Source organism: Giraffa tippelskirchi, chromosome X (genome assembly GCF_054371585.1).
Source record: "Giraffa tippelskirchi isolate mGirTip1 chromosome X, T2T-mGirTip1v1.2.pri, whole genome shotgun sequence".
NCBI lineage: Eukaryota > Metazoa > Chordata > Mammalia > Artiodactyla > Giraffidae > Giraffa > Giraffa tippelskirchi.
Window position 1 is genome coordinate 89,047,635 of NC_137289.1, and position 14,869 is coordinate 89,062,503.

Sequence of the window (14,869 nt, forward strand, 5' to 3'; positions counted from 1 at the left end):
CCTTCCCCCACTCTCTTAGTCACTTTTCCCATTGTACAAATTAATTTTTTAAACATTTTTTGTTTTAATATAATACCTAAAAATTTAGAACAATTAATTTTCTTGTAAATTACCTATTTACTTATATGGTCTCATTTTACAAATTACTTTGCAGCTTCATTTTTCTGAGTACTTAAAATATGAAGCTACTTTTAGGAAAACACTGAATTTTTAATTTGAGTTATTCATTATAATGATTTTCAGTGTTTTAAGAAAGAGTTTAACTTTTAATCATGTTAGCTTTGTGCACAGAGTTAGCATACTATAGTACTGAAATTTGTAAAGTTTAACAATTAGAGCAAACCTGTTAGGGAAATTTTTATTCATTGAAAAAAAGTCATGGCTGATTGTTTTTTCATTAAAAAAGGAAAGCATTTGAAATTTTAAATGATTTTTTCTTAACTGAAAAAATGTATTTTGTTTGCAGAAAAAATACTACAAAATAGTTTTAATGAGTCTCTTGCAGTATTTTTACACTGATTTGTTTTTATTGAAATATAATTTAAAATGAAACTGTAATATATGCTGTAAATAATCTGGAGAAGTTAAACTCTATAATTCCACTGGGAGAAAACCTCTGTTAATATTTTGTGTCTATTCTTACCATGCTTATTCTACACAAATGGAACTGTTACAGAAACAACAGGCCCAAAATGGAATTGCCTGTGCTAAGTTCCATATCAGTAAATTCAGACTTAATACCTAACCAAATTGCAGTTTTAGCCTATCCCAGGAAAGTGACTTTAACCAGCCAGTCTGGAATTTCCTGGCCAGTACTATTGAGATAATTTGCCACACAGACCTCTGCTTTTGAAAACCTTCCATTTTGTACAGTTCTTTGGAGCTCCTCTCTACTTGCTAGATGGGATGCTGCCTGATTTATGAATTGTTGAATAAAGCCAATTGATCTTCAGATTTACTCAGGTGAATTTTGTTTTTTTAACAGAATTCTAAGAGGTGCTCCCTGCCATCCTGTCTACCTATCACCCTTCCCACCTCGGCCTCTGGGGACTTCCCTTCTATCGTCAAAGATCAGTGAGGGAAATACATCAAGGCCAAAAATTTGACCTGGCTCAAGGTAAAAAAAAACAAAAACAAAGCAAAACAAAAAGTTATTAAATTTCAAAGCTTCTGCTGTAATTTCTTTGTGTCACCAAAGTTTAGTGGTTCTACTTTTAGACAAGGCATTGTAGTGGGCCTCAGATCTCTGTATGAGTAGAAGCTGAAGAAAAAAAGTTTGCTTTGCAAATGATGCAAAACTCAAAACTCATTGTGGGTCCAAATTCAGGAAAAAATTATATTGCTTTTAAAATAGGGAATTCAGACAATTATCTCTGAGGATTAATTGCTTTCCTTGAAAGCAATGGGATGTGCATAGGACAAAGAGAGAGGCTGTTAACTGTGGTCAAATAGTTATCTACTAGAGAACTATAGGAAGAAGGATGCAGAGCCTTCCCTGCATTTTCCTGAAGTTCTTGTCTTATTATCAACTGCAAACTTCCAAGCTTGGTGACAGTACTGTTAGGTGACACACACTTGGCTTGCTACTGCTTTTATTTATGTAATATTATTAATTTTGGCGGGGGGGGGGGCTGGACCATGCAGTTTGTGATATCTTAGTTCCCTGACAAGGGATTGAGCTGGGGCCCTTGGCAGTGGAGTACAAATCACTGAAAGTGTGGAGTACTAACCACTGGATCACGGGGGAAATCCTGTACTGCTTTTATTTTAAAATTTCAAACTATAGCTGTATTTTGAATAAACAGTGTATTCCCACCCTATTCTCAGCTGCTGAGTTCATCTCCTGGGAGTTTCTTGTGTATCCTTTCTAAGATAAGTCTGCTCACTCACACACTCCTTTCAGTTTGGCTCAGAGGTACAAAAAGAAAAACTGGGGACACGCTACTTGATTGGCAATTGAGAGATTTTTAAGGGCCTGTCTCAGTGGACCATTTCCTGAGTTACTCCAGCCGGAAACCAGGGAATCACCTACCTCTGTTCCCTCCTTTGTCTTTACCCTCCACATAAAACAAATGTTAATTCTACTCCCAGTGTCCATCGCTTTGGTCCCCTGTTCTCTCCCTGCTGTCGCTGCCCCAGGCCAGGTCAGTGTCGTCTGTCATGGATTAAAAGAGAGCCTCTCAAATCATCTTCTTGCCTCCAATCTCTGTTCTTGCAATCCTTTCTTTCCCCTAAGATTCCTTATCCCCAAAGCAGAGCTCTGATGTCTCATTCCTTCTGAAAAACAACCTTTTAATGGATTTCACTGCCTCTAATGTAACATTGTAACTCCTCAGTACAAAAGATTTTTTTCAGGAAGGGTGGAGCAAGTGGGGAGCTTCCTAGGTGGCGCTAGTGGTAAAGAGCCTGCAGGAGACGTAAGAGATAAGGGTTCGATCCCTGGGTCAGGAAGATCCCCTGGAGGAGGGTGTGGCAACCCATTCCAGTATTCTTGGTTGGAGAATCCCTAGGACAGAGGAGCCTGGTGGGCTATGGTTCCTAGGGTCACAAAGAGTTGGACACGACTGAACCGACTGAGCACGCATGCACAAAGCAAGTGGTAGAAATATTCTCTCTTCTCAGATGTGGCTGGTTACTACATCTGGGCCCTACAGGAAGGCACCTCATGATCAGAAACTCATGATAAGGATCAGAAACTGGATACTCCCAGGATCCCCCAGTGATACTTGCATTCCTGGGAATGGACAAATACTAATTCACATCAGACTGCCACAGGTCCCAGAGTTCCCGCTTACTCCTTTGGGAAGCCACTCGCCAGGGGTTAGAATACCCTGCGTAGCTCCTTCTTGGTTCCAAGGTAGCTGAGAAATTAAGATAAAGCAGCTTCAAGGACATGGAAAAACACTGTTTTGCTACCAATTTCCTTCCTCTTTTCTTTCAACCACAATTCTGATTGGGATTTTCCAAGAACTCTGAACTCACCTCCGGTTCCAGGAAGGCCAATCTTATTAGCCTCCTCTAGGAGCTGATTCGGAGAAGGCAATGGTGCCCCACTCCAGTACTCTTGCCTGGAAAATCCCATGGACGGAGGAGCCTGGTAGGCTGCAGTCCATGGGGACGCTTAGAGTCGGACACGACTGAGCGACTTCACTTTCACTTTTCCCTTTCATGCATTGGTTAAGGAAATGGCAACCCACTCCAGTGTTCTTGCCTGGAGAATCCCAGGGACGGCAGAGCCTGTGGGCTGCCGTCTGTGGGGTCGCGCAGAGTCGGACATGACTGAAGCGACTTAGCAGCAGCAGCAGCAGCAGGAGCTGATTCAATTTGGTGATATACCATGGTGGCTTCACCTGAGCCACCCTGGTCACTGCAGTCCCGCAGCCCCCAACTCAACAGATCTAAGATGGCTGGGGCTCCAGATTTTTTTTCTCACAGGTTCAAAAGTGCATGTGCCCATCAAACAATGGGCTTCACTCTGATTGGACGGGCCCACGCCATAGATTCACATTGAGCCAATCACTGTGGCCAGGGAGAATCAGTGCTTTGATTGGCAGACCTGAAAGGGGAGGGTCCTAGGGGGGTGAACCACTTTTCACCCCGAGTGAGTGACAGAGGGATAGCATCCCCAAAAGGAAATTGAAGGCTTTTGTGGGGATGGAGGGAAACAGATGCTGGAGATGTGAACAACCCTTCTTTACTCGTGTCTTGTCCACTGCCACTTCTGGTGTTTGCCTACTGGGGTCCTCAGAACCTGGGATGCCTTTCCCTTTAGTGCTTTTCCCCTAAATCTGAGCTGAACTTTCAAGGCTCCTGGTTCCTTCTTTCTCCCCATTCCAAGCTGGCCCAGAGCATTCCCATTTCATTTCCGCATCTTTTTAGTGGACTACAGCACTTAAGGGTGGGCTTTGGGTTGGCAGTCACTAGGATTTGTATGGTTCTCATCTCTGAGGCTGTAAGGCCACCTTGGAGAGCACAAACTCACTCTTAATTATTTTGGGGCTCCTCACTTGGCCTTCCTGGGCCCCTGCGCAGCCAGCAGTGCCTGCTATTAGAGACACTCAATGTATTGGTTGAACTGATTAAGATACTTAAACTGTTTTCAAGGCCCCTCAAATATTTCAGAAGCACTATTTACACACTTAAGAATGTATTCCAGTGTTTCTAGGCTATTCATTAGAACAGGTCTCTTGGGCAACTCTCCAAGCCCGCTGAATTTGTGGTTTTGCACTTAGGAACATGGGCTAGAGTCAATACTGCAGTTGTAGTGTCTCCACCTTAGGCTCTTCATGCAGCTCCACAATACTGTTGTGTTCCCAAACTCAAGACTGATCAGGGCCTGGAGGAGGGATTAACATTTCTGTGGTTCTAGAAAGAGGACTCAGTTGAGTAAAAGAGGCCTAGCAAACCTCCTTCAGCACTCCTCCAGCTCCCAGCCCAGCTTTCCCCCATGCCCTGGGGCTTCTGTGGTTCTCTTCTGGCTCACTCCCTACCTCTAGTTAAAAGAAACCTATTTCATTTTCAAATTTCTCAGGTAAAGTGGAAAGCTTCTAAATTCCCATTAGATGCTTGAATGGCCTGAAAACCTCTGTGAGGTGATGGTTATCCAGCCTGGGCTTACACCTCCAATAACCGAGAACTCACCACCGTGAGATCGTTCTTCGTATCTTTGAATAGCTCTGATGATCAAAAGATTCTTTTTTATGCCAAAGCAAAACTGCTTCCCTATTGGTTCTGCCATGTGGTGTTGCAGGAGTCATATACAATGTTCAGAGACAGGTCCTAAATGTGTGTGTGTGTGTGTGTGTGTGTGTGTGAGAGAGAGAGAGAGAGAGAGAGAGAGAGGGGTAGGGGCGACCAAAACAGACACAGAGGGAACTGGAAGGGCCTATAGAGATCATCTAGGTCTGTGGTTAACAGTTTTTGGCAAGATTAATTCAGGAGCAATAAACATATTTTGGGCTTCCCTGGGGGCTCAGGTGGTAAAGAATCTGCCTGCAATGCAGGAGACCCCGTTGCAAAGAATTGGATGTGACTGAGTGACTAACAATGGCACCCCACTCCAGTTTTACTCTTGCCGGGAAAATCCCATGGATGGAGGAGCCTGGTAGGCTGCAGTCCATGGGGTCGCTATGAGTCGGACACGACTGAGCGACTTCACTTTCACTTTTCCCTTTCATGCACTGGAGAAGGAAATGGCAACCCACTCCAGTGTTCTTGCCTGGAGAATCCCAGGGACGGCGGAGCCTGGTGGGCTGCCGTCTATGGGGTCACACAGAGTCGGACACGACTGAAGCAACTTAGCAGCAGCAGCAGCAGAGTGACTAACACACACACACAAACATATTTAGGGGGCACATTTTTCGTATTAAAAGTGAAGTTGGGACTTGATGGTTGAGTAAATGTGCATTTGCATAATCTCCCTAGAAGATACCACTGAAAAAAGAATCAAAATGAGATAAGAAAATGTCTTCTTTTTCAAACTAGGAACAGACGCACAGCACAACCTTGGTATCTCCATAGGCAAAATAATTTAAACCAAAGTACAAAAGCGAAGACACCAGGAAAAAAAGGCACAAGCTACCTGGCTCCTCCCACACCCTCCCCTACCGCATGACAAAAGGCAGTTCACTGTTTATTTCTGTTTCCTTTGTTTTCTATCTGTTGCTCCAAGGGGTAGGTTTTCTCTTTTCTTCTTTTTTTTAATCTTCTAAATGGGAGCATAGGCAATTTGCTTTTAGTTCTACTAGTGGTTATTTTTATGATAGCAAGCACCATGCTTAAGCCTCTAATTCTCAATTTTTCAATTTCAAAAGTGAAATGGTATCTCTGATTACCCTCTGAGAGATAAGAAAAATTTCACACTTATTCTTTACCTCCTGATTTTTGTTGTCTAATTTTTGCCCCTATCTGTTTTAGATTAATTATGATAGTTTTTTCATCACATAGCTTTTCTTCCAAGGACTGCACCTGACTGCCAAAGAGTCTCATTCATAAAAAGGCCCAGGCCTAGTTTCACAAGTGAATGGACTATTTCAAACTTTCAAGAAACAGATAATTCCTATGCTATTTAAATTACCCCAGAAGAAGAGGAAGAAAGGAAATAGTGTTTTGAAATCATTTTTTCTATTTTTTAGATGATACATAGGTAAAAGTTTCTACTTAAAAATTCAGTGTTATCATTATAAACAAAATGTGGTATATACCACAATGGAATATTAGTCAGCTTTAAAAAGGAAATTCTGACACCTGCTACAAAAAGGAAATTCTGACACCTGTTACAATGTCCATGAACCTTGAAAACATTATGCTATGTGAAGTAAGCCAGTCACAAAAGGACAAATACTGTATGAGGTACATAGAGTAGTTAATTTGAGAGACAGAAAGTAGAATAGTGGTTGCCAGGGGCTAGTGGGAGAGAGAATGAGGAGATGTATAGCTTTACAGAAAAAAAATTAAACTATATCGAAGTATATAGTTTAAAAGCTCAACACCTTTCTCCTTCTACTCACTCATTTCTTTCCCTCTCCCTAGAGGAAACAATTCATATGGATGATCCAAAATTTACTCAGCTAGTCCTTATTGAGGATATTTAGGCTATATCTAGGTTTTTGCTTTGACAAACAACACTGTAATGAATAACCTTGAAATATACTGTTGTATAATATGTATATCTGTAGTATAGATCCCTGGATATAGACTGCTAGGTCAAAAGCTACATGCATTTTATTTAGATTTATTTATGAATTCATATAGTTCAAAAGAGTTCAGCTGTTTAAGAGATTACGCAGTACAAAGCCCCCTCCCATCCTTTTCCCCAGCAACTTGGTTCCCTTCCTCAAAAGCAACCAATCTTATCATTTAAAATATATTCTGTAGTCATGTACAAGGGAAACAGTATATTTATATCTATGAAATATACTTATATATATATATATGTAGTGGTTTTTCACACTTTAAACTTGGTATCTATTGCCAAATTATCCTCCTGTTTACATATCATCAACAATGTTTGAGAATGCCCATTTCTGCATTCTCCCATGAACACAGCGTATTATCAAACTTGACTTCTTTGCTAATCTGGCTGATGAAAAGTGGTATCTAATTTAATTTGTATTTACTTAAGTTGTAATATTACGGGTAAAACTGATGGTTACTAAAGCTCGGAGACCATGCTAGCTTCTCCCTGCAGCCTCTTTCTCACAGCTCCCTTACCTTTCACCTCTATTCTCCAGCTCCACTGAACACAAGACACCCTGTTCTTTCACTCCTGCCTCTGTGAGCTGCTCCCAAGCCTCCCTGCCACCCCAGGTCTGATGAAGTGTTCTTCATCTGTGCTTCCTTGCATCACAGCACTGGTCATGCTACTTTCTGTTTATTTCTATTTTCCTATCTGCCACCTCTACTGGATGGTGAGCACTAGGACTGGATCTTTTATCTCTCTACCTCTATTGTTTATCATCATTCTCCTCAATAAATGTGGAGTGAATGGATGAATGGACAGCTGGCAGTTTCAAATGGAGGTCACTGGAATGCAGCTATTCTGTGTGACTGACTGAAAAGCGATCTACCCTCTCATTAAGAATGGAATATATGTGGAAGGTGGCACTTCAAATCAGTGGTGAAATGGTGGATTATTCAATAAGTGGTGTTGGGCTAACTGCTTAATTACTGTAATTGGAGAAAATCAATTTCCCCTTTCTAAGCATGATACCAAGACAGAAACCATGAAGACCAAGATCAATAGATAGACTCCACTACAATTTTAAACTTTTTAGCATATGCAAAACTGAAAGGTTAATAATATATGGGAAAAATTATTTTTTAAAAATCTGAATGACAAGTGGAAAGACCTATTAAAAATGCCCAAGAAGAATACAAAGTTACCCATAGAAAATTAAGCAAAGGTCAAGAATGAAATATACATGCTAATAAATATTTAGAGGAATATTCCATCTTAGTAGTAATCAACAAAGGGTCAACTAATAAAACATTTTTCACCTAACAAATTAGCAAAGATGATAATTTTCAGTGTTCACAGCTATATGAAAAAATAACACTCTCATTCCCTGAGAGTGTAAATTGGTGCACTCTTTCTGGAGGGCAGTTTACCAGTATGCATTAAAAGCCTCTCCTTTTGATCTAGATCACTTCTAGAAATCTTATCAAAAGGAAATAATCAGAAATATAGACAAGGACTCAGCTACAAGGATATTACAATGGCATATTTATAGCAGTGAGAAATTGAAAGCAATCTAAATGTCCAACAATAGAATAGAATAAGTAAATCATGGCACATTCACAGGCTAGAATGCAGGCATTAAAATCATCGTATTGAAAACTAAGGACACAGTGAAATGCTTATATTGTATTGTTAAGTAAAAGAAAAAAAGTAGTTTGAATAGAATGATATGAGTTTGATTTTTTACAATGTGTATGTCTATGTGTTTGTGTAGAAAAAGCCTGGAAAGAAGATACTGACTGACCTGAAGAGTCCCTGTACATGGGCCACCCTGTCCCCAAGAGGGCACTTTGGTAAACTCCAGTGGCTTTTGCTTTTACACTGTAGACCAAGGAGCTCTGGCTTCCACTGTGGGACCTGTGGAAAGAGGCTAAGTGGCTCCAAAAGTTACTGTAGACAAAATGAAGGAGTGGTTGCTGCCACACCTGATAGTATCATAGTCTTAGGCCCCTAGGTAATGATACTAACATTTATTGTACATTTTATGTGTAGTTTCATTTAATGTACCTAACATCCCAAGAGATACCTCTAAGACAAGTATGAACAGTCCCATGTCACTGATGAGGAAACTGAAGCCCAGAAAGATTTGATGACTTATTCAAGTCACAAAAATAGGAAGTGGATAGATGAACTGGGCTTCAAATCCAGTTAGATGTCCTTGTCTTTGGCTGCTAAAGCAAAAAGGCATGATAATGAGTGAATGAAGAATAGTAAGTAAATTAATGAAGTTGCTTCTGGAATTGGATTCCTTTGGGAACAGTACCCCATGGCTTTTGCACACAAAATTGCCCAGAACACTGTCCTCAGTGACTGTGGTCACTGTTACAAAATGGGACAGACCGCAAGTCCCTCTGTCCTGCCAGATCCCACAGTGAAGGCCCCTTGTTTTTTGTGCTCTGGGCCTGGGTGGGATCTGGCCTGGGTTTACTCTTCCCTGTCCTTCCAGAAGAAGGCAAATCCAGTGGAGGATGCTGGGAGAGACCCAATAAGATCTTAAGGGTTCCCAAGACAGAAATAGTTATTTCTCTTTTTTTAAGGACAAGCCTATAAAATGGGACTCTGCTGATTTGTTTGGTGCCTTCTGCCAAAGAATTCCTTGGGCAGCACCAGCCCCTCCCCCACCACTCCCAGCAAGGCCCACACTATCCAGACAGTGCCCTCTTCACCACCCTAAGCCCTCTTTTCCACTCAGGGCTTCTGCTCCGCCCATGCCCCCTTCCTTGGCCAGTGCACCCTTCCTCCTCATTTCCACCCAGCCTCTCCCTACTTTATGTGCAAATATCTTCCCTAGCCAGGTGCCACGCCCTAGTCCTTCCTCCTTCAAAAGCCAGGAATCCCTTTTTCATCTTATACCAATTTATACCCTATATCAACCAGGCCCCTAGTCCTTGTCACCAGCCTATTCCTCCTTTCTCACTTCCCAAATGCTGCTCCTCAGTCTACACACCCTTGGAGCCAGCCCCACCGCCCTCTCCAGGTAGTCTCATTTCCCCACATTATGCGGCCTGCTCTAGTACAAAACCCATCCCTTATCAGAAGCCCATAACCTGCCTGTACTTCAAAATCAGCCAGACCCTCCTCATCCAGACTTTCTTTGTCCATTTATGCCTTCCATCCCAGCTACCTATGCCTGCTATCCTGGCCAAGTCTAGCTCTCCAGGCTGGTCCCCTTCTCCTGCTAGGCAGGCTTCTTCCATACCCACCTAGATCTTCTCCCCAGCCAAGTCACATTCCCAGCCAGTATCCCCTTGTGCAGTAACCCTACCCAGGCCCTTGCCCCAGAGTGTTACCACTCCCTTCTCCGAGCCTGTACTCAGGCTCCCTGACCCAGCTTGGTTTTCCTTTCCCAGTCTATGTCCCCTTGCCTAGCCAGGCCCCTTTGCCCAGCCAGCCCCTCTTCTTCAGCCTATGCCTCCTTCTTTGGATTTGCCCGTTTCTAAACCAGCCATCTTATCATCCTGTGCCCAACTCTCCAGCCTCTAACCACTTACCTGGAAGTTTTCCCACCCTGTGCCGCAGCCAGGCCTCTTTACCATCCTATGGCCCCAGCCTCTCCTCCCCAGACAGGCCTCAACCCAGTCCATCTTCTTCCCCATGTAGGACCCTTCTGCTCACAGGACCCTCACCCAGCCAGGCTCCTCCCCAAATCTGCGACCCGGTTGACAGTCTCCTTAGCCAGGCTACCCTTCCCCAGGCAAGGCCCCTTTTCAAATCTTTCTCCCTTTGCCCTCATGGGACCCCTACCCCAGAAGGGGCCTCCTTCCGACAGCCAAGTGCTTGTGTCCGTCTTTTCCCTTTTCAGCTGGACCACTTTTCTAAGGAGTTGCCCTTCACTGGCCTTTCATAGCCAGTGCCTCCTTCCCCAGGGAAGCATCCCCCTCCCTCAACTATCCATCACCAGTAAAGTCCCTCCCCCAAATATGTGACCTTTCCCTGCCAGGACTCTTTCACCCACACATGCCCCCAGCTGGCAACTCTTTCCCATCTGGATCCCTCCCCCCAGCCAGGCTCTCTTCACACCGGAACCTACAGCCTCTCTCCAAACTGAAGCTCATTTTCCCAGGCTGGCCTCCTTCCCAGGAAGGCCTTGTTCCTCAACTGTTGTACCCCTTCCTCAGCCAAATCCCTTCCCTAGCTTATTCCCTCTCCTCAGCCAGACCTTCCCCCCATCCCTAGCCTGTGCCCTGCACACTCAGCTAGATCCTGTTCCTCAACCATGTGCCCTCCCTCAGCCAGGACCTGTCAGGATACACACCCTTGTTCCCAGGCAGAATACTTGCCTAGCAGGCCCTCCCCACCTGCTAAGCCTCCTCACCCAGCCAGGTCCATCAACCTGCCTATTATTGCATGCCTAGCCTATCTCAGCATTCAAACCTCTCATTCCCTAGGCAGATGTCCCCTCCTTCTCAGGCACCACTCCCTTGCCAGAACCTCTCCCCAGGCAGGCCACCTTTCCCTGCTGGGATATTTTCATCTCCTAATCCCCCCATCCCAGCTAGTCTCCCATCCTCAGCTTGTGCCATCCTATCAAGTCTGTGCTCCTTTTCTAAGACAGGCCCCTTCCCACATCCAGGCCCCTTTCCCCAGCCTCACTCTCTTCTGCAGCTTAAGCCTACTTTCCTAGCCAGATCTTCCCTGGTCAGGTGCCAGTTCCCAGTCTTTTCCCCCTTTATCAGTCAAGTATTTCTTTCTTATCCTTTGCCCCCTAACTCAACTAAGCCTCTTTCCCTTGATGAGCCAAGTCCTCCTTCCCTAACCAGCCCCACCCCATTATCCCCTTCCTAGCCTGGCCTCCCTCTTCACCCTGTGCCCCAGTCCACCTGTGCCAGGTTCCGTTAACTAGCCATCTCCCCTTCTTCTGCCTGTTCCCCTTTCCCCTGCCATGTCCCATTCATCCTCCTAGACTGACCCCTTCCCCAGTTTTCACCCTCCTTCCCAGCCAGGCCCCCTTCTACAGATTATGCTTCCCTTCCTGGCCTAGTCTTCTCTCCCCAGCCAGCATTCTCATCCCTATAAAAGGCTCTCTTCTCACAATGCATCCAAATACCTAGTTTTCTCGGGGACTTCCTTTTCTCAGCCAGCTGTCTATATGAAAATGTATCTGGTGCACACATTTACACAGTGAGCAATCTGGCAGGATTCCGTATTTGTATTTTGAGAACAGGACCCCTTCCCCTTAGAAAAAAAAGCAGTGGTACTTTCGCTCCTGCAACTAGCCCTAGACTGGCAAGTTTTGCAAAGTGGGAGTTCTTTTTCATGCATAGCAATGAGAACACCCTTAACTGAAGCCATTTCATGTTTTCACTGAGTGAAACATCAACTCAGGATAGCCTCAACTATCTTGTTACTCCCTAAATCCTTCCCTGGAAGGCATTCCACTCCAGGCTACCACCAAGACTGCAGGCCCATTCCTTCTCCCAAAAGCCTCACCTTTTACTGTGTCCTCCCCCTTCACTCCTACTCCCTAACCCTCCAGGATTCCTTTGCTGAAGTAGATTCTGGGATACAAGCTCTATATGAACTAAGCCAGCTATAAAAAAAATAGAGAACTAGGTATTTTTAAACTGCTTTTATTCTTTAAACACAGTGCATATACTTTCTGATGTTATATATTTTATTTTAGAACATTTGATGTGTACAAACAATTCTTAAGTGAATTTAAGTAATCTCACTGAAATACAGGATATAAAGCTTATTTTTAAATTTACTGCAAATCATTTCACTTTTACTATTTTTTTTTGGCAAACTCGAGATAACAACATGTCTCAAATATCAACAAAAGTATATTGCTCACTTTTTTTGCTTCACACCAGTTGCAGATATAACAATAATCAACTACTTTAATATTTTTAAAATCTTTTAAAATACTTGTTATTTCTAAGAATTAAGGAAAATTACTAAGTTCAGATCTTTCACACTTCATACCAGTTGTAGATAGAACAAAGCAGACCAACTACTTGAGTAAAGTTATACCTTCTTACATCTGAGAATAAAGGAAACTTACTAGTTCAGATCTCACCCCTCACAGTAAGTTAAGCTATCTATGTTTGTCTCTTTTTACTTCACACCAATTGCAGATATAATAAAATGGATCAACTACTTGAATAAAGTCACATCCTTCCCTATCATTAATAAAGGAAATTAAATTGAGATCTTTCACATCTTAGAGCAAATCTTATCTAGCTTATCAGTTTAGGTAAATCTATTTTCTATATTTAATGCTTACATTTAACTTCTAAATTTAACAAACGCTATTATTTAGAATTCAGCAAACATCTAAACTTCTAAACTACAATTAATTTGTAACCACACAAGGTTTTATGAAAAAACAAAGCAAAATACTAGAGGTCTTGTTTGTAACTTGAGACATCTCCTGAGTAGCCCAGGAAAAGGGAAAAGCAACCCCCTCCAACAGCCCACAGTACATTTTTTTCCCAAAGAACTAAGCAAAAGTCATTCTCAAAACAAATCATTTTGATCACATCAGCTCCTTTAAGTAATTAATAAATTCACAGGACAACAGGAAGATTCTGAGCTAAACTGATTTTTCCCCCCAGATGAAGAATGCATCAAACCAAGATACCATTTTTTGAACCTCAAAGTTATTTGCAACAAGACCAACTCTCATGGTGGGGGGTGGGGGGAGAGACCCTTCAGGGCAAGAAGTGGTGAAAACTTGGCAAACTCACTCCCCTCAGGGAGGACTATACAGATCTCTTAAGAAGCAACTCAGGGAAGATGGTAGGGGATAGAAGAGCGAAGGGTAAGCAGGGGGTGGAGGGCAGAGAGACAGGGGTGAGCTCTGAGTAAAATGAAGAAAAAAAACCCCAAGAAAACCGAAGGGGGTGAAAAAAAACCAGAGCCTACCGAGGAGACGCGGTAGCGGTGGCTTCGGCTCTGGTGGCAACGGCCACAGCGATGGCAATGGCGGGCCTAGAAGAGACGAGGGGCTGCGCCCCCAGCGGCGCCGGCTTCCTGCGGCTTCACGGAGTTGTAGTGCTCCCCGAGGTTTTCGGTATAGCGCACGTGGACCAGGATGAGCGGCTTCCTGGTGTACTCCTCTCCAAAGATGATGGCTGGCGAGTCGGCCTGGATCACCTCGATGGGGGTCTGCAGGACGTGTGACAGGGCCCTCAGCTCCAGCTGGCCTCCCCACGACGCACTGCACAAGATGTCGTCGCAGTAGCTCAAGAAGTCGTCGCGGCTGTGGGCGACACCGGTTCCGGGGTCGCTGAAGAAAGGCAAGAAATCGTCGACGTGCTTCCGCATGTAGTGGACAGTGCGGCTCCGCAGGCTCTCCACGGTCACGGAGAACACCAGCTGGTCTTGGATGGCACGATACATGCAGTGGCTATCAGTTGGCATATCCTTCATCTCCAGATGCTTGGCCCCCAGGATGGTGCTGAGCTTCTCTTCCTCTTCTTGGCGGAAGCTGGCCGCATACTCCATGTCAGCCTCCGAAATCCTCTCCAGGCGTGCTCTCTCAAGGGCCACTCTTCTTTCGCGCCTTCTCTGTGCCCTGGAGAGGTGCGGAGGCTGGTTCTCGAGATCCATCTTGGCCAGATTTTCAGTGACAGAATCAAGGCTGCTGATATAAGGGAAATCCTCTTGGAACTTCTCCAGCTCTTGCTGGTGCTTCTGCTCCATCTCGGCCTCAAGGCGGGCCACGTCGAGATGCAACTGCTTTCTTTTCTTCTTGTCACTCTTGGGGACCGAATTCTTCATAAACTGAATGTGGGCCTGTAGCTCTTTCTTCTCGCGGTGGTGGCGTCGTAACATCCGCTGTTGTTCACTCCGTGAATCTTCCATGATCTTTAATGGCAGGCGAGAAGTTTGGTGGCAGCTTAAGTACTACTACCGTTTACGTCAACAGTCCAACCGCCAACCTAGCTAGAGTTCCTCAGCCTCCCCTGGCCACCGCACTCTGCTCTCCTCAAGCACTGGTTGCTCTCACCCTATTAACGGTCTTCTCTGCCATTGGCCAACGTCTCTCCATGGTTACGCCCCCTAAAGACGTCTGGCACTAGGATTGGCTGTTGGGAGACCCTTCATCCAGTTAGACGCCATAGCAACAGGTGCTTCCATTTTGAGCTGCGTTCTAATTCCCGCTATAAAATCCCGCCTTTGAAC

General features: G+C 44.2%; 1 protein-coding gene across 2 annotated transcripts; it reads right to left on the minus strand.

Moving 5' to 3' along the window:
* Positions 1-12,295: 12,295 nt before the first annotated feature.
* On the minus strand, positions 12,296-14,712 carry OTUD6A (OTU deubiquitinase 6A). 2 transcript variants are annotated; one of them, XM_081566350.1, is made up of 2 exons: positions 14,355-14,637; positions 12,296-14,258 (listed from the first exon to the last, which is right to left on the minus strand). In XM_081566350.1, exons 1-2 carry the CDS (start codon positions 14,546-14,548, stop codon positions 13,673-13,675), a joined length of 780 nt encoding a protein of 259 aa, XP_081422476.1. In that variant the 5' UTR covers positions 14,549-14,637; the 3' UTR covers positions 12,296-13,672. The 2 variants fall into 2 exon arrangements, with proteins under 2 accessions (XP_081422476.1, XP_081422475.1); XM_081566349.1 differs by having other exon boundaries at positions 12,296-14,712.
* Positions 14,713-14,869: the final 157 nt, after the last annotated feature.